The 27,269-nt window shown below is 47.2% G+C and overlaps 1 protein-coding gene across 2 annotated transcripts in view; it reads left to right on the top strand.

Moving 5' to 3' along the window:
* Window positions 1-26,854, top strand: part of GCLC (glutamate-cysteine ligase catalytic subunit) — a 44,973-nt gene extending 18,119 nt beyond the window's left edge. Inside the window, exons 2-16 of one of the 2 annotated variants that reach the window (XM_070361344.1) lie at window positions 6,785-6,897; window positions 7,722-7,904; window positions 10,179-10,292; window positions 11,974-12,032; window positions 12,134-12,267; window positions 15,906-15,980; window positions 16,453-16,569; window positions 17,805-17,943; window positions 18,365-18,477; window positions 18,715-18,807; window positions 19,121-19,225; window positions 23,701-23,782; window positions 23,869-23,972; window positions 24,060-24,180; window positions 25,235-26,854. In XM_070361344.1, coding sequence (XP_070217445.1) covers window positions 6,785-6,897; window positions 7,722-7,904; window positions 10,179-10,292; window positions 11,974-12,032; window positions 12,134-12,267; window positions 15,906-15,980; window positions 16,453-16,569; window positions 17,805-17,943; window positions 18,365-18,477; window positions 18,715-18,807; window positions 19,121-19,225; window positions 23,701-23,782; window positions 23,869-23,972; window positions 24,060-24,180; window positions 25,235-25,446 — 1,764 coding nt within the window. In that variant the 3' untranslated portion in view covers window positions 25,447-26,854. Of the gene's footprint in view, window positions 1-6,784; window positions 6,898-7,721; window positions 7,905-10,178; window positions 10,293-11,973; window positions 12,033-12,133; window positions 12,268-15,905; window positions 15,981-16,452; window positions 16,570-17,804; window positions 17,944-18,364; window positions 18,478-18,714; window positions 18,808-19,120; window positions 19,226-23,700; window positions 23,783-23,865; window positions 23,973-24,059; window positions 24,181-25,234 lie in introns of both variants that reach the window. The other variant, XM_070361343.1, reaches the window with a different exon arrangement.
* The last annotated feature ends 415 nt before the right edge of the window (window positions 26,855-27,269 follow it).

Below are 27,269 nucleotides of genomic sequence, written 5' to 3'. Positions count from 1 at the left end.
CTCGTTGTCCCCTTTCTGAGATCCATCACAGTTTTCCCTACTCTCTCCTGAATCTTAAGTTTTTTCACCAAGGCCTCTTATCTTAATCTTGGCCTGGGAAGAATTTGTTTTGGTAGTGATTCAAGGAAGTAACTTTACCTAATCGTATAGGAAATTCGTCACTTTGCACAGTGTTATATTTGAGATTAACATTTTATAAATAAAGAGCCTCCTGCTTTGTTAGCTGAAGTCCAAGTCTAGGACACGCCAGCGGAAGGCCAGGCCAAGGTCACTTTATTTTGTGTAAACTTCCCTGGTGTGCACCCTGTGTCATCTGTGGTATGAAACGGCATTTCATAGTAGGGAAAAAGTCAAAATATAACAGATATTCTAAGAGTTTGATGTAACTTTATTTTTGGCCCGTGTGTGTTTTTTTTTTTCCTATTGAAGTATAGTTGATTTACCATGTTGTGTTTCGGGCGTACAGCAGAGTGGTTCAGTTATATGTACATATATATACACACATATATGTACAGACATACACACACATTCATATATGTATGTTTTCTGCAGATTCTTTTCTCTTAGAGGTTATCACAAAATACTGAGTTTAGTTCCCTGATGTAACTTTAGAGTGAGCTACTGAAACGTTTCCTTTTGGGGAAAATAGGACGGTTTTTAAAAGAACATCTCCACAGTTACAGTCTAAAATATCACCGTTTACAGGTGGTTCCTGGACTTGTGGCAGTCAGCGCAGGTCCATCCGCCGTTTCAAGCGCGGCTGTTCGGATCTTGCCGCACTGGTCTCCGCTGTTTCACTGCAGGTGATTCTGAAGCCAAGTAGCATCACTGTGGCAGGCACGTCCTTGGGTGCTCCAGGCTTGGGTGTCATGCTCGATGTGAAAATGGGTGCCATCCAGCTGGATGGTCAAAAGTGCTCAAAAAACGTCGGTCATTAATATTTGCTGTGTGAGGGAACCGTCTTCTGGTCTCTCGCTTTAAAGCAGTTTAGGATCTAGAGGCGGGCCTACGTGACATGGTCCCCTGGGGGGTGCGCTCAGTTTATCTGTATCTCTGGGCAGCCCGCCAGGTGATTACACTGCAGTCAGGGTAGCTGTCAGGCGGGGGGCTGTATTTATGAGGACCTCCTCCTTTGCCTGGCCAACCCCTTGCCCCAGGAAGCCTTCTGATCCCCAAGGCGGAACCAGACCCTCCTGTTAGCACAGGCCCAGCTCTGACGGTCATCCTGAGCTGCTGCCCAGACCATTTAGCTCCCTTGGGTTGTTGACTGTCATTCCAGGCCCCGCGTGAGCTGAGAGCAGGAGTCATCCGCCTGGCTCTGCACCGGCATTGCTCCCAGCACTTGGGGAGGATAGGACTTGAGTCAAAGGACTTGCAGGGGGTGCTGCGGGACACTGCGTTTCGGCACTCGAGGGTCATCGGCCACTTAGAGCCTGACCACAGGATGGCTTCGGGCTTGTTCAGGAGATCAGTGTAAGGAGAAAACCAGGTTTCTTAGAAATAACAGGTGGTTCCAGTAGGAGTCAAGAGTACTCCCTGCCTGGGCAGGTGAATGGGAGGAGCTGGCCCTAAATCCTGAATTGTGAATGTCAGTAAGGTGGCTGCAGCCCACTCCTCCTGGGCTAAGTCCCCCCACCCTGCCCTCCTGGGCCTGACCTCCTGGGCACAGGTGTATAGCGGTGGAGTCCTCCCAGTGCCGGGGAAGCACTTAGGACCTCATTGTCCCCAAGGACGTGGTGATGGGTTCCCTCTCTTGAGAGGTTGGGCACATGATCTGTTAGATACTTAGAGAGGTGGCCCAGGGACCTTTGTGTAACTTTGTTTCAAAGAGATTTGAACATTCCTTTTTTCTAATGTACACAGAAATTGACAGGAACTTTCTCAAAGTACTGTCTGCCTAAATAGGGAATTGCCTATGGCTGATTCTGAGTCTTAATAGATCTAGATTCTGAATCAAGCACTGTTTTCATCTCTGGGAAGCAGAAATTTAAAACTTAATATTTTATAAAACATCTAGTCTTTCTTCAAATTCTGAGCTTCCTGAAACCTTTACCTTCATGGTAGAGTATCAAAATGCCTTAAAAAAAAAAAAAAAGAATGTTTAAATTTTAAACTAGTTAGTGCTATTGAATGACTTGAATTCTAAAAATGTCAGCATTTTAATATTACGTTAACAGTACTGTTAACTTGAGCTTTAATGCCACAAGTATGTCACTGTCTGTGTTCGGCACTGACTTACATCACCCTCAATTAAAGCTCTTTATTTTTATTGGCCTAATTTCAGGTGAACACACAGCACCTCCTGCTTGTGCAGACCTGCGTTGAATGGCTGGAAGGCTCCCGTGTCCAGGTCCTTCCTAGCAACCCTCTATCGTTAGTAAACCACATAATAGTCTTTTGAATGTGCCTTTGTCTTTGATTCAGCAGCTCAGAAGTATTGGTGACTTTTATCCTAGTGGGATAGCATTTAGTCTTTTAGCAATAGAAACTTAAAGGATTTTAACTTTATTTGTAGAAAAAGTAGCGCACATTTTAAGTAGAGCGTCTCAAAACCTACTTAGGCGTTTCTGTTGGGCCTGTCCTCCTTGCATTTAAAGAGACAACTGATGGGCACCAAATAGTAGTGCCTTAAATTATTTGCAGGGAGTTGTAATCTGGTCAGAGAACAGATGGCTATTTCTGCTCCTTGCAAATGATATGCTACTCGTGCAAATTTGAATCAGTCACTCTGCCCATTTATAATGCTCCTTGGGTGTCTGCCTCTAGAGCCGTGTTGTGTGCCGTGCACATAGAGAGACACTGCACCACACCAGCTCGGGTGCTATTTGAAGCTAGCAGGCGGAGCCAGTCCTTAGAATCGTGTTGTGTGCAGAAGGGCCTCGACATCCTGTTTCGTTTTCCCTTTGATTTTGTCTTTTCCTCTCATCCTTTTTATGTAAATAGCAAGTTTAGGATGGGGACAAAAATCCAGAAATAATCAACTCCTTGTGGCTCTGGGTATTTTATATTGGAAACGCAGTCTTCTAATGTGTCACTTTTTGTAACTGAACCAAACTCCCTTACAGTTCTAGATTGGCGCCTAAAGAAAGAGTTGTTTATTTGAGGGCTTGTGTGAACTAGATTGGAGAAGGCAATGGCACCCCAACTAGATTGAGAAGACAATGGAACCCCACTCCAGTACTCTAGCCTGGAAAATCCCATGGACGGAGGAGCCTGGTGGGCTGCAGTCCATGGGGTCGCAAAGAGTTGGACACGACTGAGCAACTTCACTTTCACTTTTCCCTTTCATGCATTGGAGGAGGAAATGGCACCCCACTCCAGTGTTCTTGCCTGGAGAATCCCGGGGACGGGGGAGCCTGGTAGGCTGCCATCTATGGGGTCGCACAGAGTCGGACACGATTGAAGTGACTTAGCAGCAGCAGCAGCATGAACTAGAATTGGAGATAAACGTAAATATATTGGGATGGAGGAAGGGGTAAATAAGTTAACAAAAAGCTGGGAGGCTAAAGAAGCCTTTTGAGCCATGATTGAGAGACATGGAGGAGGTTGTAGGGGATAATTCAGAAAGCCTTAAATTTGAGTTTATAAAATGTTCAGGGAATTCTAGGCCTTCTAACTGAACTTAGATTTTATCCCCAAAATAAGTAAATTTTATCCAGAAGTTTCTCTTCTTCTTGTAAGTATTCTGTTTTTCTGTTTCACTTGCTTAATGAGATCATGGGTGATTATTTTTTAATTAGGGTTTGGTCTGTTAGCATTTTAAATGCCACCCATTTGGCTGATATTTAAAACTCAAACTGAGTCTGAGCTTTCTATTCTCTTGCCCTACCCAAACTTCTGGGCCAAGCGTGATTCTGAAAACAAGATTTCAATTATTTCAAAACCAGGAAACTAACAAAAGTAATTGCAATATAGGTTGTATAAATTGGTACCAACGTTCTTGCTCATTTTGATAAATAGACAGACAGTGGGAACCCAGTCAGCAGGGGAGTATCTCTTCATCTCTGTTTCCGGAAGAAGCATGTTATCTCGTTAAGAAGATAACTTCACCCCAACAGATGGGGCAAGGCAGATGTGTTGGAACCAGTGATCGAAGGAGGAGGATTCCTTCTACGCGGGACGGGGGGATCTGGGGGGCTCAGAATGCAGCACAGAGCAATGGCAATCTGAGCTGGGCCTAAAGAGGCAAGCTAACCCATCAGTGTAGATCTCCACCTAGAACTGTGTGAGCTCCGCTTCTGTGATGTAACATCAGGCCTACTTCATAAAGTGGAGGTATAATCCAGTCTGAGAGATTTGCAGCCAGTATTAGAACCTTTCCCTGCCTCACAGCTTACAACAGTTCTTTTAGAAGGCTTATCCCTATCCTTATCCAAGATTGAAATCCTCTGTGGTCCTAGCAACAAGTTGTGCTGGGCCTTGAGACCAGGCAGGCTGGGGTTCACATCGCTGCTGACACTTGCTGCCCTGGGCGGTCTGCTCAGCCTCTTTGTCCATCTGCAAAGTGGGTGATCGTGCCTACGGGGCGTGGTGGGTAAGACGAGGATCCAGAGGTTCCTAGCAGACCACTGCTCATTGTGCTTGTTTAAAGGTGAAGTTGTTTCTCATACTTACGATATTTTCATATCTCCCCCGTGAGACCTAACAAAGTTTCCTGTTCCATCAGGCTTTAGCTTTTCAGGAGTACTAAATCTGTAGGTGTTACCTGAAAACTTGTAAATGTTGGGAGCAATTCCAGATTCTGCCGCCTGCAGCTTCCTGGCATTTGAACATTGAGTGATTGTACAGGTGCAGATCTCACGTTTCTGGTTCATGTATGTAAATCAAGCCATCTTACTCATTTTTTTTGAACTAAAGAAATTCGTGATAGAGAACCAAGAGTAGGGACTTGAACTCATCAATAAGACAGCTGTCTCGATCCCCTCAGGCTGCTGTAACAGATACCACAAACTGGGTGGCTTAAGCAACAGACATTTATTTCTCACAGTTCTGGAGGTCAGACAGTCCAGGGTCAAAAATGCTGGTAGTTTTGGTTCTGGGTGAGGGCCCTCTTCCTGGCTTACAGTCAGACGCCTTCTCGCTTTGTCCTCACGTGGGGGAGAGAACTCATCTTCCTCATGTCTTCTTAGAGGGTCACAAGTCCCATCAAAGGGCCCCACTTTGCTGACCTAGGTACACCCCCACCCCCACAAGGCCTCAGTTCTAAATGCAGTCCAATCGGGGTAGAGGGCCTCAACATATGGTTGGGGGTGCGGGACACCAACATTCAGTCCATAACAGCAACTAATAAAAGTTAATTTCTTGTTGTCATTCAAGCCTGTTGTCAAGCTCTTTCCCAATGGTTACTAACATTTTTACCCTTTTGTATTTTTTAGCTGAAGGGCCAAACAGTCTCTTGAAAGTCTCTGATACGGATGTCTGACTCAGGCACCTTGCAAGGCTGGGGAGGCAGGTCCGTGTGAATTAGGCACAGACCAGAGCCCCCCTCCAGGGGGAGCAGCCCACCCCCACCCCAGGCCTGCTGCTGGGCTTCCTGGCTTTGGTTTGTTTTTAAGGCTGTGATCTGGATTTACATGCAGAATGTCAGGTGGATAAGGCAGATAATGGGTGCCTTGTTGCTTGCCTCTTTTATGATAAGCCAGACAAAGTAATTCCGGAGAGCCAGCTGCCTCGTGGCACAGGTCTGGGGCCTTGTGCAAAGGGTGCTCTCACATGTTTCCCTGAACGATCCAGCTCCAATCTTTTCACTTACGTATGGACGCTGTGTGTCTTATTTTAACCGTAAAGAGTGGTTCACAACCTTCAGGATTAATACCAGCTCTCATGACTTACAGCACACAATTTCAGGGAAAACAAAAGCAGGTTCTATTTATACTCAGCCCAGAAAAGTCTTACTTTGGTATTTCACTCTTGATTTTTATCAGAATTCCACCAGGTATTGTTATAAATGCACTAGCGCACCTTGAATTGTGAATTCTGTGTCAGTTCAGAGTGGGGAAGTGGCCTTAATCTACTCTTGAAAAACTGAAACAAAATTGCCGGGCGTCTTCCCTGGCAGTCCAATGGCAAAGACCCCGTGCTCCCAAGCAGGGGCCAGGGTTCGATCCCTGGTCAGGGAACTAGATCCCACGTGCCCCAACTAAACGCTCGCATGCGGCAGCTAAAGATCCCGCCTGCCACAACTAAGGCCCGGTGCAGCCAAATAACTAATAAATACTAAAAAGTGAAAGTAATGACATGTGTATTTTTAAAAAAGAAATTGCCAAAACTCTTAGGCTAACACTTCCATATCTATGTGTTTGATTATGATTTAACAGTCCACTAGCAGGGCTTACAGTGGGATGATTAAGTAACCTCCCAGTGAGGAAGGGTCATCCACCTTGATGAGTATGCCCAGGTAACCCCTTTCATAAATTTATAGTAAGCCCACTGAGGAAATACATTGTAAAACACGACTGCTGCTTGGAGCCACGATTTACAGAATCTTATTTTCAAAACTTCTCTCTCAAAGTACCATTTGTCAGAGTGGGCATGTTGACCTTTCTAGAAGGGACTACGTCAAACAGGAGAAGACAGACTTGAGTGAGAGCTCTGGTCCTCCTGCCAGACCACTGTTGGCCGCTCTCTCCGGGTGTCGCGTCATACAGCACCATCATGTAAGCCACGGTGACTCCTGGCTCCCGTGACCCTTCCCAACCTCCCTGCTTCTCTCTCTCTCGAAGGTCACATCAAGCTCGAGTCTGGATGGAGGAATGTTCATCTTTCTCTCCTTTATTCTCAATAGGTGGAGTACATGTTGGTGTCTTTTGATCATGAAAAGAAAAAAGCCCAACTGGTCCTGTCTGGAGAGGAACTTCTTGAAACTCTGCAAGAAAAGGGGGAAAGGACGAACCCAAAGTAAGCTGATGGACTGGGGGCTTGTTTTTGAGTTTCTGAAACTGTTAGGACCATCGGAGTAACATCTTTCCTCCCACTTACAGGAGACCAGGGATCCCAGCAGTTTAGGGCTCAGGCTCTGGTTCCCAGTTGCCTGGGTTCAAATCTTGCTCCCTCTACTCAGTAGCTGAGCACCCTTAGGTGAGGGGCTTAGCTTCTCTGTGCCTCAGTTTCCTCTTCTGTAAATCAGGGGTGCCTCTTAGGGTGCTGACACTCTAAATACATTATTGAGCACTTGGAAGAGTAAATGCCACATAAAGTCTGTTTACTATTTAAATATTTAAAAAAAAAAAAATTGGCAACGTGTTCCCAAGATCGCAAACCATGGTGCCAGAGAAAACTTGCAGATGGATTTTGTTTGGCTAGAAAGATATTTTTTTTTAAATATTTCTTTATTTCAGTAGACAGAGGTGAAGGGGGCATGTTCATTTTTCTGCCCACTAAATTTTGGGAGGCTGGGTTTGCGTTTGGAGCCCAGCGTTAAACTGAAGGAGCCTTCAGCCCTCACACCCTTCCCCGCAGAGTGGACGGGCTTGTTTGTCTTGGACAGTGCATGCCCTGCGTGCAGCTCAGTTATTTATAAATATTTTGGACCCAGCACTTGTAACCCTTACACAGTTAACACAGCTATGGAAGATTAACAGGCTCTGGGAACCGTAAAGCATTCTTGGCTTCTTGTATACCCAGTGTTTTGTAAATTTTTGGAAGCCACTTTTTCAAAACTGAAAAGGGAGCAGCCTGCAGCAGAAGAATAAGAGGGACCTGAAACCTTTTCTCCTTTGCAGCCATCCGACCCTTTGGAGACCAGAATATGGGAGCTACATGATCGAGGGGACACCCGGGCAGCCGTACGGTGGGACCATGTCTGAATTCAACACAGTTGAGGACAACATGAGGAAACGGCGCAAAGAAGCCACATCTCTCCTGGGGGAAAACCAGGCCCTCTGCACGATCACTTCCTTTCCCAGGTTAGTCCCTGTGTCGACGCCCGCAGCTGGCGCTTCAGAGCATCCGGTGTCCAGAGAGCAGCTCACAACCTAGCACTTGACCCCGCAGCTCTCATACTGTGGACGGTTTATCCTCGTCACGCTGCATCTGATAGAATCTGTAACGTCAGAGCTGCAGGCCGAGTCACATGCTGGCCTCCGGTGGTGATGGTGGTGGTGGGGCTGGGGGACTGCGGAAGGACCCGAGGGCCACACACTCCCCAGGCCAAGGGGAGGGAGCATTGTTTAAGGAAGGGCACACGTTGCCCCCTAGATCAGATCAGCGGGTCGGCTTCAGCGCTCCTGGGACGGGCGATGCACACAAAGAACACGGGAGCCGTCGGGTCATGTTTGGATCACGCTGAAACAAGTTAGGATTTCTCGTCAAATCCGCTTATGGCTAAAAGTTCACAAGAGTGAATGTAAAGTCAGTGGAATTCTGTCCTCGGCTTAGAATGAGGTACATAAATATCACACGGTTTTATGTAGGACCTGTACTCAAGAATGCAGTTCTACCAAATCGTAAATCTGGTTATCTCTGCGAGAGATCTCTCAGGTCATGGCAAAGTATGCTTACCTCCCCAAAGTTCTGAAGCACTTTGAGGATTGGTATCCAAAGCCTGGAACACGCTGAACTATTTTTATACCTTTTTTTCTTTTCCTGATAAATGTCCACTGTGAACACAGGCATTCAGAAGTCACACCACCAGTCTTAGGACACTTAAAGGGAATTTTCTTTTTTAAAATCTCCATGGTCACATCGAAATAATCAAGGCCTTAATTGAAGCACCTCATCAAATATTTTAGAGAAGTATCTTTTTCTCACATTATGAAGGGAGGAACGTTGAGCGAGGAATACGTTTTATTCTAAAAATCTAATTTTTTTTTAAAGTTTATCTTTTATGATGGGAGGGTATTTTTGGATTTGTAAGCAAAACAAGAGTAATAATTATTGGTTTGTAAAAGCCTCATCTTAAATGCACAGTTAAGTGATCAGGAAAGTTTTGTTTGGGGATCAAGAGGGAGAAGACAACGGCTTTTTTCAGTGTGAACAGGGGGATTCTCTGTTCATAAACGGGCGCAACTGCAGGGTGGCCCTGTGACCCCGTGCTCACGTGACTGTTGACATGTCAATTACTCAGGCTGACGCAACCGGAAGTGCAGTTCCTCGGTCCCTGTGGCCTTATTCCGTCTGCTGGTGCTCGCCCGGCGGGGCAGGTGGAGGGCGTCCCCACCCCTGGAGGTGCCGTCGGATGGTCATCTAGAGGGAAGACCTGCATGCTGGGCATGCAGGTCTGAGTCCCGGCCGCCCACTTGGCGCCCAGCGCACTGGCGCTCACCTCCCCGCTCCAGCCCAATGCTGGTCAGCGGAGAGTACCCAGGTCTCAGCCTGTCACTCTCTGTGAGGGCTTCTCCTAAGGCTTCGGGCTCGTGGTGGATAACACAGGCTACTGCAGGAACCCTCCCAAGACCCCATCACATCTGGGACTGTTCCAGATATGATGGGCAAGTTCACTGTTTCACAAGGTGGTTGCGAGCAACTGGTTTTATTAAAGCTGAGACTGAAAATAAAGAAGGCACCAGCTAGTTTTGGCTCCTAGGCCAGAAATTCCCCACCCTGGAGCTGCGCACCCCCAGCAGCCACTCTTCCTCTCCTGGCGCTGCTCTGTGAGTCCCATGCCCACCCCCAGCACACTCAGCAGTGACCTTAAATTTGGGAGAGCTGGTGGCATCACTGCCCGTGATGTGGAATTTGAGCTTTACATTTAGGGATGAACGCAGAGCTTTGTTTCTGTGTTGGAATTAAAGCGCTTCTTAAGTCAACTGAGATAATAGGCTTGGATTTCAGCCTCCGGGGGAAACCTGGGGGCGAACGGGGTCACCTGTGGGGGACCTGCCTGATCCGGAGGGATTCGGGAAGTGCTGGGCAGAGGCAGGAAACAGGAGACCCTTCCCAGGGCACCCACGCTGACAACCAGTACAAGAGCACGCCTCAGACAGAAGCTCCTGGGGGAAACAGCTGAGGCGGCTGCGACATGTGCCCTGCAGACCCTGGGTGGACAGAGGCTTCTGATAAATCAGCCCAAGGCTGCGATCACAAGAGAAGAGCTTGGTGAGCAAGGTTGCAACGGGCTGGTTGCAAGGGGCCCAGGGTTGGCAGAACACCTGGACCCCCTGAAAAAGGCAGTGTTGCACTTGTGAGTTTTTAATCCTTGGACACACATTCTATCTCTTTAGTTCTTCAATTTGTTGTAGATTAGGCTGCCCTGGGTTCACGCTGCCCGAGTTCAAACCCAACCCGGTGGAAGGAGGAGCTTCCAAGTCCCTTTTCTTTCCTGATGAAGCCATCAACAAGCACCCGCGCTTCAGGTGAGTGCCTGTGACTCAGCGCCTGGCCTCTGCCCTGGGGGTGCATTATCCCCCCGCGACCCTCCTGTGCGCTTCCTGAACTCCACAGAAGCCAGCAGACGCACAGCTGCACCGGCTCACACCCTCCTGTCTCCCACGGCTGCGCGGCCCTTGCCGCTTGTTTCCAGGCTGGATCTGCCCGTTTTCCTAGTCATCCTAAAGTTGTTCACTTAGCTGCAAATTCATTTCAACCCCAGGTCATTTCAATTCCTGTTTGGAGAAGCTTTCTTGTCGTTATTTTTATCTTTTACCTCCGGTGTCTGTGATCTCCTCACCCTGCTCGTGTACCTTGACTATAAGGTAATATGTCCAATGCCTGTGTGTGTGATAGGCACGCGCTACCTGCTGCTCTGTAGTTTTGATTCCAGGGTTTCAAGTTGCTTTAGGGCCCCCACCGGTCTGATCTCAGCTTTGTACTTTTGGGTCTCCCCTGTCATCCTGAACCCAGGCTCCTGACCTAGGGTTAGGGACCTGTGACAGCTCAGTGTTCGTTCCTGTAACACGTCTGCACACCCGCTACGAGTGGAGTCTTTGGGGAAGAGGAAGACCCAGAAGCTTAGTTTCCAACATTAGGGTTAGGGTGTGCCAAGGAGGAGATGGTCAGCTGTAAGAAAAGGTAGATTATGTCCAAAGATGGCCGCAGCTGACAGGAGGGTGCTTCTGACCGAGGGGGTCAAAGCCGGCCTCCCGCGAGTGGTGGCATCATGCCGGGCAGACAGCAGCCCTGCCTGGTGAAACCATAATGCGAGGCACACATGTGATTTTAATAGTAATTTAGTAGCCACGTTAAAAAAGTTAAAAAGAAAAAGTAAATGACATTTATAGCTATATCCATCTCAAGGGCCTCCCTGGTGGCTCAGACGGTAAGGACTCTGCCTGTAAGGCGGGAGACCTAGGCTTGACTCTGGGTCCGGAAGGTCCCCTGGAGAAGGGCGTGGCTACCCACTCCAGCATTCTTGCCTGGAGAATCCCATAGACAGAGGAGCCTGGTGGGCTACAGTCCACAGGGTCGCAAAGAGTTGGACACGATTGAGTGGCTAATGACACACATACATCCAACTTGCAATCAGTATTTTTAAATTACTAGTAAGTATTACTTTATTTCTTAAACCAAGTCTTAAAAATCTGCCGTGTGTTTGCTCTCAGAGGACATCTCTTTTAGGACTGGCCGCATGTTCGGGGCTCACAGCGTCCCTGGGGGCTTCTGGATCAGGTGGTGGGCCGTGAGATGGTGTTAAGCTGCGGGTTGGATGGGGGCAGCGATGAAGTACGGGGTCCCGTGAGGCACAGGGAACGTGAGGACCTCAACTTGGCTCAGGTTTTGGACTTAACATGGAAAATATTAGAAGCATAGCGTGAGGCCAGACCATGGCAGACCTTGAACACTTGAGCTTGGTTTGGGGAGTCACCCGGAGCCGGGGATGGGGGCTTGGACAGGAGAGAGGGTGACGTTCTCAGGCAGGAGCCCGCGGGCGAGGCTGCAGGAAACCCCTCAGTCTCGGTGCACGTGATTTTTCTGTAGGGCTGCCTTAGGGGACTTGTCTGAGGGAGGAGCCGTCCCGCGTAGCGCTATGTTATCAAATTCTTCTTCCGCGTGAGGGTTTTTGGGCCGCCCGCTCAGGACCTCTGTTGTCTGTTTCAGCACGCTCACCAGGAACATCCGGCACCGGAGGGGCGAGAAAGTGGTCATCAATGTGCCCAGTGAGTGTGGGCGGGAGGGGCAGCCCCTGCCCCGCTGTTGACGCTGCCTCCCTCTCACTCCCTGCTCTCTCCTCTTTCTCTCTCTGTTTTTACTACTGCAGTCTTTAAGGACAAGAACACCCCAGCTCCATTTATAGAGACTTTCCCTGAGGACGAGGAGGCCACGAAGGCCTCTAAGCCCGACCACATTTACATGGACGCCATGGGCTTCGGGATGGGCAACTGCTGCCTACAGGTACCGTGCAAAGACCCAAAGAGGTGCTTCCACCTCCACTTCTCTCCATTACCTTCTTTTCTTGAGGTGCGCGTGTTTCGTCTTTAAAATTTTGATCAGGTTGAAATATTTTTGTAACTAGTAACATCTTTCTGAAAACCACTGGTTATGTCAGTAAATTCATTGGAAGGTATCTCTGAACAGATTATGCAAAATCTTGAGTTCACTGCGAAGACACAGTTGCTCGTGAACTTAAAATGTGGAATGTTCCAGGGCCACTGTCTCAGTTCTTTCTGTGCCTAATTTTTGCTGCCATCTAGTGATGGTTTAGCTTCGAGATTGTAAACACTGCTCAGATCTGTTTCTGAAAATGAACCCTGGATGCACCCCAGTGAGTTTGTGGTCCAAGGGAAGGGTTGTTTGGACTTTAAACTTCTATCTTCCTGCAAGGCTGTATAGTGGTATAAAAAGAATCAATATTTAACAGCCCCGGTTTGCCTTGCCCCTGGCTGTTTCACAGGACATAGAGTAGCCTCGCTTTTAATGACATGGTTATAGTGCCCTCCCCACCCCACCCCGGGTCTAATCTGATTGCTGGTGCCTACGGCAGCGACGCATCCCCATCCCATAGACGATCTGTGGGGGGACCCCTCAGGCTGCCCGCCAGCCTGCACCCGGGCTTCAGCTGTCATCTCTCAGGTACTTGGCTAACTCCTTTCCCTTCTGGCCTCAGTTTTCTCAACACTTGAAAGAAGAGTTTTTATTAAGGCCCCTTCTAAGTCTGACTTAGCTCATACTTTTTTGTTGTTTTATTAACAGCAATACTGGTTTCAATCTTTAGTTTGTTTAAAATCATGTTGGGACCTTCCTGGTGGTCCAGGAAAAGATCACCTTAAGGTTAAAGAGCAGGTTAAGAATTCGCCTGCCAGTGCAGGGGGACACAGGTTCGATCCTAGCCCAGGAAGATTCTGCATGCCTCAGGCAGCTGAGCCTGTGCGCCTCGAGCCCACGCTCCACAACACGAGAAGCTGCTGCCGTGAAAAGCCCACGCACAACAGCCAAAAATAAGTAAATACAAATTAAAAAAATAAAATGTTAGAAGTAGGAGAGGCTCAAAACTAGATATTTCAAACTGAAAATCTCCGATAAAAAGGGGGGCCTTGTTATTACTTACGGAGATTTTTTCCAGTTCCGATTACTTGGCTGGTGGAGCACCGTGAAGCCTGACCCCACGTGGGGTGGCTCTGCTGTGCACACACGGCTGGTGACCCTGTGTCCCACCATCTCAGGCAGCTTCGCACAGAGGCACACCTTCCTGCACTTGGATCTCGGATGTGTTCATTTTTCCAACTATGTATAATCAGAATTGAACATGAGAGTCAGATGTATCCATGCTAAGTGTGTTTAACTGTGGCCGAGGATCCCATTCCCCCGCTTTCCCTGACTTGCTGATGTGAGTGGTAGAAAGCGGGTCTGCCAAACCTAGGCCATGAGTTTCCTTCCAGCTGGGCACACTGCATAAAAAAGGAGACCTTTTGACTTTTAACTGCATGTCTGCTTAACTATCTTAATTACAAATATTTCTGAGGAGAGCCATTAAACTCTAGAACTTAACAGTGCGTGGCTTTAAAACTGTAGCAGTGTATTGGAATGCCGGTTGCCTTTTTCTCATCAGTTTACTATTAAACCGAGGTGTTTTGCCGCAGACTGCACTGTCGCCCCATTCCAGAGGGATCATTCTTTCCCTTGATACAGTGTTTATACAAACAAATGTGTCCTAATGGCAGGTATTTTGCATTTTTATTGCTTGTAGATACAGTTTTCCATCCAGTTTAAGCTTTGTCATGGGTTTAGGGTTGTTTTCTTTTTCTAAATGGCGTATCCAGCCACCCCACTTTCAATACTACTCGTAAAAGTCTTTAGCCCAAGTGCTGTGAGTAAGTGGAAAATGAGACAGGTTCCACCAGTCTCCATAGAAGTCTCTGTGTTATCTTTTAAGTGGAACCCTAGAAACTACCCATTATAGGAAAGCAGGACAAAATGATTTCAAAGTATTGTTTTAAGGCTTTTGAGCAACTCACTATACAGAACAAAATGAATTTTAACCATATTCAAATTTTTGACTCTCGGGGGACTTTTCAGGAATCATTTAATAAGTTCATACATGTTATGATAGGCTCCCTTCCTCCCCCCACCCCCAAGAAAATTCTATGATTTCAACACTGGGTACTAGACAAATTTTAGGTATTTAGTTTTCTAAAATCAATTTTCCTTCTTTTTTTCCCCCTCCTCATTTTCCTGAGGGGAAATTGCTTCTCTTCTTTATATGATACTCTGAAAGGATACCAGAAGCCAAAACCATTCATATATTCATACCTTGTTAAGGTGTTAAGAATTCTTTTTTCCCTTCCCATCATTACGGCAGTGATGTCCTGTTTGGTTTGGCTGTGGCTCTCTCAGTCCTGGGGTAAGGAAGCTAGCTCTTAAATGCACTTAACATAACTAAGCTGTAAGCTGTATCCCTGCTGTAACTTGGTTGCTGAATTCCAGCTGCCAGTTTTCTTAAGCATATTTTTCTAGGGTTGACTTTTCCAGAATTTGCCTGTAAATGTAGCGTGTACTAGACCGTCTAAGAGACACCAATCAAAAAACTGAGAAGAAAGCATGCTTACAGGTCTCTTGGTCACTTCCGTGGCTCAGTAAGCCCGTTGTGTCCTGGTGCTGCAGCTCCCCACCTGCCCAAGGATCACCCGGGCCCAGCCCAGGTCTGCTCTCTCTGGTCTGTGCCCGCCGGTCTCCGGGCACGCTGTGGCTCTTCTGTGCCTCCTCCACCAGCCTGCAGTTCTTCCTGGGCAGTCGAAGTGTTTTAAACTGCCTTCTCTTCCTGCCTTCTCTACACTCCTGCCCCCTCCCAAGCTATTACCCATGGTGCCACAGTGGGGAGCTTTGAAGCCCATTATTCACGTCTCCAGATTCTCCTTTTGTACCAAAATGTATACAAGCCCGCAGCCAACCGCACATGGATGGCCAGCCATAGAGGAGAAGTGCCTGGCTGAGCTTCATTGTTAGTATCAGATCAGATCAGTCACTCAGTCGTCTGACTCTTTGCGACCCCATGAAATCGCAGCACGCCAGGCCTCCCTGTCCATCAGCAACTCCCAGAGTTCACTGAGACTCACGTCCATTGAGTCAGTGATGCCATCCAGCCATCTCATCCTCTGTCGTCCCCTTCTCCTCCTGCCCCTAATCCCTCCCAGCATCAGGGTCTTTTCCAGTGAATCAGCTCTTCGCATGAGGTGGCCAAAGTACTGGAGTTTCAGCTTTAGCATCATTCCTTCCAAAGAAATCCCAGGGCTGATCTCCTTCAGAATAGACTAATTGGATCTCCTTGCATTCCAAGGGAGTCTTAGGTCCTGTTTTTCTTTCCTGACTTCCTAATCTTAACATCAGAACAGGGTTATTTATATCCCATGCAAACATGATTAAAGCCATATTCTAGACAAGTTCATCCAAGACAGCTTTTAAAACTGGCTTCAGTGATGGGATCATTGGAATGACCTCACATGCCATAAGCAACGACCTTCCTTCTCGGACTGGCTCCTTGGGGAGGATGGTGATGATTTTGTATTATTCTTTAATAATCTGTGATTCTTAAACAGGTAACGTTCCAAGCCTGCAGCATATCTGAGGCCAGATACCTTTACGATCAGTTGGCTACCATCTGCCCAATTGTCGTAAGTAGAAATCACACCTAATTTTAACTACTCTTTTATATCAGATAAAGACTGCATGTGCAAAATTCGCTGACTATGTGCTATTTAAGTCCAGTTAAGACTTCATTTAGAACTGAACTAACACAACTAGTATGCAGACAGAGAGCTCATGGATAAGTGTCTAAGCTGAAGAGTTTAGCAGTGCTTTAGCTAGCGAGGCATTTATGTGTTAAACGTCAAGTTCAAGCATAGCTTTTTCCTTCTCTCATCCCGCCTGCCCTCACCGTCTAGAGAGGATGATTCAAGGAAACAGAGGCCGGGGCTGGCGTCACTCCCGCCGTCCTTCCCCAGAGCAGGCAGGCGCAGTGCCTGTGGTAGGGCCCGCAGGGTGGTGCACCCTGGCGCTTCTAGACCGGGGGTAGCCGCACAGAGCCTTCTTCAGCGTGCTGGTGACACTTTGACCTTGCAGGTGCTGACTTCTGTTTGTTCCTAGATGGCTTTGAGTGCTGCGTCGCCTTTTTACCGAGGCTACGTGTCAGACATTGATTGTCGCTGGGGCGTGATTTCCGCGTCTGTAGATGATAGAACTCGGGAGGAGAGAGGACTGGAGGTGGGCACGCTTTTCCTTACCAGCCTTTTGAATCCGGCAGGTGACGTGGGGGTCTTGTCGCCACTCACAGTGTTGAAGTCTCCCTTAAACCGTTTTCATCTTGAGTGGGTTAGTCACACACGGGAAGAAGCTGACAGCTTATCAGCCTGTCTTTGGCTTTACGGTGTGTTTGGGGTGAGAATGTGGGAAATATGATTTGGTTGGGGGGCGGTGCCAAGTTAATTTCCATCATTTGTTGAAATCTGTGTTTGTTTTGCCCTCTAAAATTGATAGAACAGTTTTTCTTTATTTTGGAAGTCAGTGCTGATGGCTGTTTTTACCAGAAAGCTTTTTGGCGCTACATGAGTGCTTTGTCTATGGTGCTTTCTCTGCTGGGGAAAGCGCAATCTGTTGTCAGATTCCTTGGCCCCTTATAAAGGGTGAGTTTTGCCTAAGAAGGGTAGGTTTGTGCCTCTTGTTTGCATGTTGAACTCTGACCCTGCATCTCTCCAACCAAGAGTTCGTCAGAACCGCCTATAGAGCTCTTTAAAAATAGTTACCCAGCCCTGGTGGGTAAAAATAGTTACCCACCCCCAGACCCAGTGAGTAAAAAAAGTCCAGAACTGAGACGCAGATGTGCATATTAGTAAGAGTCCTCACAGGTGATTCTCATGTTCTTGACCAGGGCTGCACTACTGCTGCTCTGGTCTTTATATAATTGTTCATAAAGTGTTGACCATACTAAGTACAAATAAGCTTTAAAGTAGACATTTTAATGGTTTTTTAACGGTTTAAACCAAATTTTTTGGTTTACATTATGAAAGTGAAAGTGTTAGTGGTTTAGTCATGTCCGGCTGTTTGTAGTCCCATGGACTCTATAATATATAAGCCCACTAGGCTCCTCTGTGCCTGGGATTTTCCAGGAAAGAATACATGGTGGGTTTATATTTTTGCTCTCAACATGGGCGTTTTCTAGTCTTAATAATAATGGCGATCCACTTGTTAAAAAAAAAAAGAAACATGTATATATATTTAATTGAGATCTGAGAACAGATTAAATTGTCTCCAAAAAAAATTTTTTTTTTTTTTCTAATACTTTTCAGGGTTAACAGCTATTTTTCAGGATCTCATGTTCAGGTTGGACAGTTTTATGTAATTATTTATAAAGTATATAACCTTTTAATATAATTACTTGGGGTATTAGTTTATTTCCACATCACTTTATATGGCATTCATTTGTATTTTTTCAATTTTAGCCACTGAAGAACAACCACTATAGGATCAGTAAGTCCCGATACGATTCGATAGACAGTTACTTGTCTGAGTGTGGTGAGAAATACAATGACATTGACCTGACAAAAGACAAAGAAATCTATGAACAGCTGTTGCAGGAAGGTAAGCCTTCATTCCCCTTGTCTAGATTTGACTGTAAGCCTTTAGTTCTTCAAAACTCTCTTAAACTCCTTTGCTTACTCCCATCTGGCTTCTATTTTTAATGTGAGGTCTCTTAACTTTTCTTACGAGGCTGTTTGCCCTAAAGTTTCAAGTCCCAGATACTTGTGAGAGCTTAACTTTTAGCAAAAAGAGCTGACTTTGGAGGTGTGTCCCTCAGATCCCCACGGGTGTCATTTAAGGGGTGAACACAACTCCGACACTCCCCTCGGGTCTGCAGGATAAACTCGGGGCGGCACAAGAATCCTGCACAGTCCAGCGTCTCCTAAGCTCCTAGCTGCCTTTCTTCAACCCCCCGAGCTGTCTGCCGTCCCCGGGGCGTGGAGAGCAGCTCTGGAGTGAGCCTGGTGTGACCTCTCCGCAGGCCTCGACCACCTGCTGGCCCAGCACGTGGCGCATCTCTTCATCAGAGACCCGCTGACTCTGTTTGAAGAGAAAATCCACCTGGATGATGCCAACGAGTCCGACCACTTTGAGGTATCTGCAACAAATGTTTTAAAAAATAAAGAACACAACTGCTATGTTCAGAGTCGCTGACATGTCACCTCACTTCTGTTAAATGCTCGCTGTTCAGTTTCCTTTGTAGGTCGAAGGGTATAGACAGTAAATAGTCTGCTTCACATGAAGCAGAGTCACTATTAAATATGAAATCATCTTAGTATCTTCTTGGATATGTGGAAAACTGGTTTTATTCTCTTTTTTTTTTGATTACAGAATATTCAGTCCACAAATTGGCAGACAATGCGATTCAAGCCTCCTCCTCCAAACTCTGACATTGGGTGGAGAGTGGAATTCCGGCCCATGGAGGTATGCGGCCTGCGGGCAGGAACCGACATGGTCGGACCTATTCCCACCTGACCGCCACCCACCCACCTGTACCCTCCCCAGAGGCTCGGGTTACCCAGACAGCAGCATAGATCGTGTCTGTGTGTGTGTGCACACGTGCGGCATGCGAGCCCAGTGGCTCGGGAGGACTGCTTTCCGGGAGTAGCCTTTGGGCAGAGGCTTCCGGCCCCAGGTGGGGGCTCAGGAGGTGCATGGCAACCGCTGTGACCCGCAGGGCCCCTCAGGGAGGCACCGCTGGCACAGTGGGTCCCTGACATCTTGGCCCCACGTCCAGGTTCAGCTGACAGACTTCGAGAACTCCGCGTATGTGGTGTTTGTGGTGCTGCTCACCAGGGTGATCCTGTCCTACAAACTGGACTTTCTCATCCCGCTGTCCAAGGTAAGGATGGTGTTCAGCGTCAGGCTGGCCATGGGTGGATTATCATCCAGTGCACCTTTCTGTATGATACTTGTTTCAGCTCTGACCTCACTTAGCCCTCTTCCTCCTTAGGAAGAGTGCTCCTCTCCCACCCTGTTTTTTTTCCTTTCAAACCAAAGCTTATACTATAGATTTGAGGACCGTTTTGGTGGAGACGCCTGAAAAAAAAGTGCTGATGGTAGCTCCTTACTCGGCCCATTTGAAGGACATTAAGAGTTTCATTTGAATAACCGCTAATTTCTAGACTTTCGATTTAAGACGGTGGGAGGGGGTGCCCCCCAGTGTGTTTCATCCTGTCAACTCCCAGGCCGGTCACAACCTTCGCGGGAGGAAGGGACCCGTAACTACTCAGTGCAGGGAGGGGGCGGCTCAGCGGCGCTGAGCTGGGGAGGTTTCTGGAGAATGTGGATGTCAGGGCACCATCGGAAAAACAGATCTGAATCCGCTTTAGCCCAACTAAAACCAAGATGGAGCTTTCTGGAAGCCGTTCAAGGCCTTGAAATAGCTCCAGGCTGTGAGGCTGCAACGCTGCAGACCCTGGGGCCATAGCCAAGCAAGCACGGAGGCCTTGGGCTCCCAGCTGGAGGGTCTCAGCACGGAGAGGGGCTGGGAGGGACTGCCAGGCAGAGTGGGGGTCTGCGGGGCTCAGGGCCAGAGCAGAGACAGCGGGACACGCTGCTTGTCCCAGCAAGCATGGGAGGAGGACCAGAGCCGCCGGGCCAGCGCCTGCCCCCGATGCCCCCTTCCTCTGTTGGGGCCACTCCCATCGGCGCGCGCACACGCACCCTGAAGAAGTCTGGCGGTCAGGCTGACCCTGCCTGCCCACTGCGCCTAGGCCCAAGGTGACCTGCAGGACTCTGCGGGCCCCTGTTAGCCTTGTGGGGCACCCCCTGGGGAGATCAGCCCATGTCACGGGTCCCCGAGAGCTGCCAGTCTAAGCCTTTGTTGATGAATGTAAATACACTTGACCCTTGGACAACACAGGCCTTAGGGACTCTGACCCTCACACAGTCAGAAAACTACATGTAACTTACAGTCGGTTCCTCCGTGTCTGAGAATTCGAGCAGCAGCAGATCATGGAGTACTGTGATGTTTACTGCTGGAGAGCATCTTCATCTAGGGGGACATGCGTTGTTCCAGGGTCAGGTATAGATATCTGAAAGGCAGGAGAAACTTGAAAACTTTTAATAGCCTTATAGAGAAGAGCCCATGGGCCCCCAGAGTGTGTTATCCTCAGTAGGACAGGGTTAATTTGGAAACTGGAAAGAATATTTTAAGAAATTCTCACTAATGCCCTTGAAGAAATTCTAGAGAAGAGTCGCATCTTAAATAAACAAGCCCTGTGGATCAAAGAACATTTGGAGAGCAGAGGAGTTCTCAGAAACAAAGGACGTGGTGGCCACACTTTTAATACTCAGTATGCTCCCCAGTAAGCAGATGTGGTTGAAGGTCAAAGTCACTGATTTCGGGAACCAAGCTGAGTTCGTCCCTGTAGGACAGCAGAGAAACGGAACTCATGGGAAAAGCAGGAGAGAAATTCTTTGAAAAGTTCAGTGTTTGTCTGTAGTCTACACAGAAGAGATGTGAGATACAATAAAGAACATAAATGAATATAATTTTTCCTGAGTAAGAGTCCATTAAGGATGAGACAGAAATAGGTAAAGAGCAACCAAAATCTAGGAAGAATCTCAAAGTAAAGATCAGTTGTCCAGAAAGGACAGGAAATTAGGCTACTTAGCTTTCTGCCAAAAAGAAGAAAAATCAGTTGGTCTCATTTCTCATCTGCAATTTTAAATGCTGGAAGAGATGGAGAGAAGTCTCCAGAATCCTGAAGGTAAAGAACTGGAACCGTGGATGTCTCTGGCAGCCAAGCTAGTCTTTAAATTCCAAGTGATTATAACAAAAAAGGTGAAGTTAGGGCTCAGAGTCAACCAGAAATCTTACCTAGCAAGGGGCCAGTGGAAGGAGGGGAATAGTAGATGCTTCTTAATGGCTGACATCTGGGGAAAGAATTTCAAAACTGCTTGTCCGTCTAGTCAAGGCTATAGTTTTTCCAGTAGTCATGTATGGATGTGAGAATTAGACTAGAAAGAAAGCTGAGCGCCGAAGAATTGATGCTTTTGAACTGTGGTGTTGGAGAAGACTCTGGTCCCTTGGACTACAAGGAGATCCAACCTGTCCATCCTAAAGGAGATCAGTCCTGGGTGTTCATTGAAAGGACTGATGCTGAAGTTGAAACTCCAATACTTTGGCCACCTGATGCAAAGAGCTGACTCATTGGAAAAGACCCTGATGCTGGGAAAGATTGAGGGTGGAAGGAGAAGGGGACGACAAAGGATAAGATGGTCGGATGGCATCACCAACTCAATGGACATGAGTTTGAGTAATCTCCAGGAGTTGGTGATGAACAGGGAAGCCTGGTGTGCTGCGGTTCATGGGGTTGCAAAGAGTCCGACACGACTGAGCGGTTGAACCAAACTGTCTGAAAGTAAGAAGAAACACTTAATGCTTAGAAATAGGATTTGTCGCCTCTAATCTCCTGGCTAAAGGGGGTGGGGAAAGAACAAAGACAACTTCAGAGCCACAGCAGTGGGTCTCTGGCCATGGGCATGGTAAGACAGTATGCCCAAGAGAGCACACAATGGGGAAAATAAGATGAAGACAAATTTGAATAGACTGTGTTCTCCTATTCAAATGCTGAAAGCGGTGATCTAAAATGGCAGTGCAATTTGCATAAGATACACCTAAAACACGGACAGATATAGACAGTAAAGAGCTCCATAATGACCTTTTAAAAAGAAAACAGGAATGGTGAAGTTGTAACAGAGAAATGTGAGAAAGTCTTAAATGAGATACAGAAAGCAAGTTTATCCACTTGCTCATCCAAGATCTTTAGAGCCATGATTCTTTTTTTTTTTAATCTTCCAGAAAGCATAGCTTCTCAAGAGCATAAGCAAATTTAAGGGCACTGTCATGCAGTGGGTAAGATACTGGTCCGGGTGAACACTCAGTTTGCTTGCACCACTTACCAGCCTTTTCACCTGGACGGTCGGTGTCTTCTCGGCATGCAGGTGTAGAGTGGGGCCGCGCGGACTGTCCTGAGGCCCCGTCGGGATGGTGGAGTAGACCACTCACAAGAGCGCCCATCCCGTTACTCAGTAACTGAAGGCCGCATAGTCAGAGGAAGAGAAAAGCCACAGCGGAGGCAAACAGCATGGCTAACGAGCCGGGCTGGGTCGTCTGTGTCGCAGACCTCATACCACACACGCCTTTTGAATGCCCTGAGGAAGAATATCAAAAATTAATCGAGGGAAATTTTCATTTCTCAAAACTAGACAGAGTACAATAAGTCACATTTCCACCAAAACTCATCAAGAAAATGTTCAGGAAAAATTTAGCCGTTGGAAATTTTAAATTGTTTTCCTAATAGGTTCTAGATTAAATCAAAATTAGAACTGTGGATTGTATAGGAAAATGATGCTGGCAAAGCTGGTCTCAAGGGAAAACCGTAGCTTTAAATGCTTTAACAGAAAGATTAAAAATAAACCCAAGTAGTCAAATTCAGAATCTAAAGAGCAGTAGTAAAATAGACTGAAAAAGGAATTTATAAAAGCAGAAATTACAACTGTTGATCTTTGTGACTTTTTGTCAAGACTAAGAAAAAGACAAGTGTTGATTAGGGTTTAAGCCAGACATAGGAGGATTATTATTTGAACATGTTCCTAGGACTATCTATATTAATCAGAAGGTCATATGTACCTTTTAAAAAAAATAAATAACTGTAGGAATTAATGGGTGCAAAGCTGATCCAGGACTTTGTCTCAGCCGTCCCTTCCAGTGTGACCTCTGACTTGTGTCCGTTTTGTATATTGGAGTGTTCTCTAAGATTTCGTTATGTTGATCGAAATAAATGAAGAATTCACGAAGAGGGAGCTGGGGGCTCCTGAGGAAGTGGGCAGAGCCCCAGGCGGGCAGGCAGCATTGGCGACCTGCCCACTGCCAGGTGGTCGGGTGAGACAGCAAAGCCCTGGGGGCAAGGAGGACAGAGGGCCCCCCCACCCCCCAAGGCAGCAGGGCCTCTGCGCTTCCCTTTGCGCCTGCAGCTATGAGCTGGGATGGCTCCGTGCCTCCCCGGCACCGTACATTCCCCCCAGGTTTTCCCAGGCAGCCTCCACGCGTGTAAGTTTCACATGGATTTCTAAGGTGCGCATCTGTTCAAGTTGCCCCGTTATTGAAAAGCATGTCCCAGGCTCGGGTTGAGAGACACGACTCCATGTGACCGTGCAGCCTCTCTGGCCCCAGCCAGCGCTGGGGATGGGAGGGTTCGTCTCAGGTGGGTGCCCACCACAGAGGCCAGTGGCCCCACCCACGTGGGAGCAGGAGTGTCCCCAAATTCGGGAACATTCTGATGTGGCCGCGATGGTTTTCCTCCTTAGGTTGATGAGAACATGAAGGTCGCCCAGAAGCGAGATGCCGTCCTGCAGGAACTGTTTTATTTCAGGAAAGACATTTGCAAAGGTACCGCCTTTTCTTGCATTTCTGGGGTCCCCGGAGGCAGCACCGGTGGCTACCGGTGGCTAACGTGCCCTGCTCCCCTCCAGCAGGTGGCAATGCCGTGGTGGACGGCTGCGGCAAGGCCGCGGGCAGGGCGGAGCCAGCGGCGGAGGAGTACGCGCTCATGACCATCGACACCATCATCAACGGCAAGGTAGGGCCCGCCTTGGCCTGTGCCCCGCCTACCTGCCCAGAGCCCCCCCCAGAGTGCCCCTGCCTGACCGTGCCCTGCTCCTCGCAGGAAGGCGTGTTCCCCGGGCTGATCCCCGTCCTGAACTCCTACCTGGAGAGCATGGAGGTGGACGTGGACACCAGGTGCAGCATTCTGAACTACCTGAAGCTCATCAAGAAGAGGGCGTCCGGTACGGCAGCCTTGGCTTTCCTTTGTTTTTTCAAAAAGAATCTCTTAACATAGGCTTAACATCTTAACATAGGAATCTCTTAACATAACTCAGAACCTCACGGTCTTAAAGTACTCAGTTTTTAAAGCGGTCTTTTATTAGAGTATACAGCATCCTGATCACTGCACTTTCCCAGGTAGTGCCATCTCTGCGGTTACACACCCCTTGTCTTTTGCAGTCTCCTTTGAATCAACAGCGCTTTTTCTCTTACTGGTTCATAAACTAGTGTTGAATCTTTAACCCGATGGCATTTTAGGCGATGAAATACCGTATGTGGATGTTTGTCATTACTGCCCAACTGTGTGTGCTCTGCAGCACCCCGGACTCTCTACATGAGTCTAAGCAGCTCCAAGGTGAGCCAGCTGAGCACACAGCTTGGACTCGGGCCCTCTAGCCTGGCTCCCTGTAGGGCCGCCCAGGGACCCCTGCTTTCCCAGCTTTGAGATCCCGGTGGCCAGGGAAGAGGACAGCAGCTTGTGTGTTTCGCCTGAGGCTTCTGTAATGTTTCCAGAGCCAAGAGGATGACCCCCCAAGTGCTGTCTCTGCGGGTTTCTCTCTGAGTGCATCTACACACTATTCTGTGTCCCTCTTGGATCAGGTCGCTCTGGGGAGCACAGAGTCCCCCGTCCAGGGCAGTCTCTGACACCAATACGGGCAGGTTTGGCTGGATGGGAGGACACAGACTGGTCAACGTGTGTTGGCTCCTGTGTCTTAGGGCGGGTGGCGTCCCTGTATGGCTGGCACCTAACAGGTCTCATAGCAGCAGGGCATGTGTGTTCTTGCAGCCTGCCTGCAGCATGAAACCCTTCCCAGGAGGAGTTCTTCAGACGAGGTGAAAAACGTCTTGTTCCCAGCCCCTGTCCTGTGGCTCGGCCCAAACGCCACTCTTGATTCTTCAGGGTTGTGATGTCCAGCTGCTAAATGTCAGGTTTCTAAAGATAAAAGCCAAACCCAACAAATAAAAAAATATTACTAAGTTGTCATTAAAAAAAAAAAATTATTTTCCCCCCTCCAGGAGAATTAATGACAGTTGCCAAATGGATGAGGGAGTTTATCGCAAAGCATCCCGACTACAAGCAGGACAGTGTAATAACTGACCAGATGAACTATAGCCTTCTTCTAAAGTGTAATCAAATCGCAAACGAATCGTGTGAGTGCCCAGAGTTACTCGGACCAGCGTTTAGGAAAGTCAGGTACAGTGGAAGTAAAACCGACTCTTCCGCTTAGACACCCTGCAGGACGAGAAGCCCTGCCCCGCGTTCCCGAAGAACTGACGGCTGGACCGGCTGTGTGCATTGTGTGAGGAGCGGGGGGTCATGGCGCGCTGCACTGGCAGAGGCGGGATTAAGCAGACCTAGAGTTTATACAGTGTACATGTACATAGTAAAGTATTTTTATGATTAACAATGTATTTTAATAACATTGTACCTAAGGTTCTCATGAGCTGGCTTGTACATTTTTCAATTCTGACTCTGGAGCAGCTGCTGTCTGAAGCAGTTTTGTAAATGTAACTTACCGGTAACTGTACTATATCTGCATTCCAGAGTTTAAAATGTTTACTGTAAATTTTGGCTTTTTTTTTTTTTTTTTAAGGCTTTAACCTGGTACCTGATTCACTGAAAATTCTGTCACTTTACCTTGAAAACAGATTGTCCTGCTCATTTTCTTTGCATCATCTCCTTTGGCATATATGTAAAATCAATTTTGAATCCACCAAAGTGCTTCAGGGGGAAGCTTGGGGTTCTGGCGCCTTATCTGTGACAATTCTCTCCTAATTTGAATAGCTAATCCCTTGGTAACCCTGTCCCAGGCTTTCCCTACTAAAACAAAACCCACTGAACTGATGGTACTTTTTATCCACATTTGCTAATTTTGGTGTTAAGTTTAAAGACGACTCTGGAAGAAGAAAGACTCTGAGTTCACATGTAGTGATTATTGGTTTTTTTTTTTTTTTTTTTAAGGACAAAAATAGGGAGAATCGTTTTTCTCCTTGTACATAACAAAACTAATATCAAAAATGCCACCAGCTCTTCTCTTGTGGCCCCTGTTTTTTTTCTGATTGCTGCTGTCTACTTAAATTTTCAAATCAAATGCAGCTGCTGAAGTTTTTGTTTTGTTACTTTTCCTCTGGTTTCCAATAAGCATATTACAGACATTCTTCGAAAAGCCATTCATTCTAGATTTTACCCAAGGAATATTTTGCATAGCTGCTCTGCAAAAATCATGATATGCACTAAGTTTTGTGAATCAGGACCCTAAATGTTTAATTGTAAATAATTTAAGTTGCACACAATTGTTAGAGCTTTTTTGTTGACATTTTTCTCTGATTAATTAAATGTCTTAACTACTTCTGAAATAACTATGTATAGTAGATTATGCAAACCTTTACAGGCATAAATATTTAAACTGTCATGTTCATTTTAAGAAATTGCCATAAAGCTTCAGCTAAGCCTGTTCATGTATAAATATTAGAGTTTGTGCTATATTTCTTACATGCATTTTGGAGGATAAAAGAATGCCTGTTTTTCCTTTGCAATTTGCTTATGTAAATTCAGGTTGTAAAAAGGCAGTAAAACGTTTATGGTATAAGGAAATAAAAGAATGGAATTGGCATTGTGAAAGCTCTCGAAAGTGAGTTCTACAACTAATCGGATGGTGGTGGATTGTTTTTTTAATTAGCCCAAATACGCCAGAAAATGATTTCTTCATCATGCTCCATCCTCAGCGCTTTCTAGAAAGAAGCACAGTGATGAGAACAGATGCCTGACCTCCCCAGGAGCCCTCAGCCCTGTGGGGAGGGGAGCAGTGACCGCCGGACATGAATTTTCCTTTTATCCCAAACCATCACCGTGCTGAGTCAGTGATCACGTGGTGAATTACATGCAAGTAACTCAGGTGCTGTGTGCACAGTGGTGAATCCACTCAGACTGGATCAGCAGGCCCGGCAGACAGCCATTGCCCACACATCCCTCACCTACCCAACCCCTAGTTCATCTGGCCCGTCCACTTTTCTCAGCTTCACCTGCTGGTCTGCTTTTATCTATCTGAAT

This window comes from Bos mutus, chromosome 23 (genome assembly GCF_027580195.1).
Source record: "Bos mutus isolate GX-2022 chromosome 23, NWIPB_WYAK_1.1, whole genome shotgun sequence".
NCBI classification, from domain to species: domain Eukaryota; kingdom Metazoa; phylum Chordata; class Mammalia; order Artiodactyla; family Bovidae; genus Bos; species Bos mutus.
This window is presented reverse-complemented; position numbering and strand designations above follow the sequence as displayed.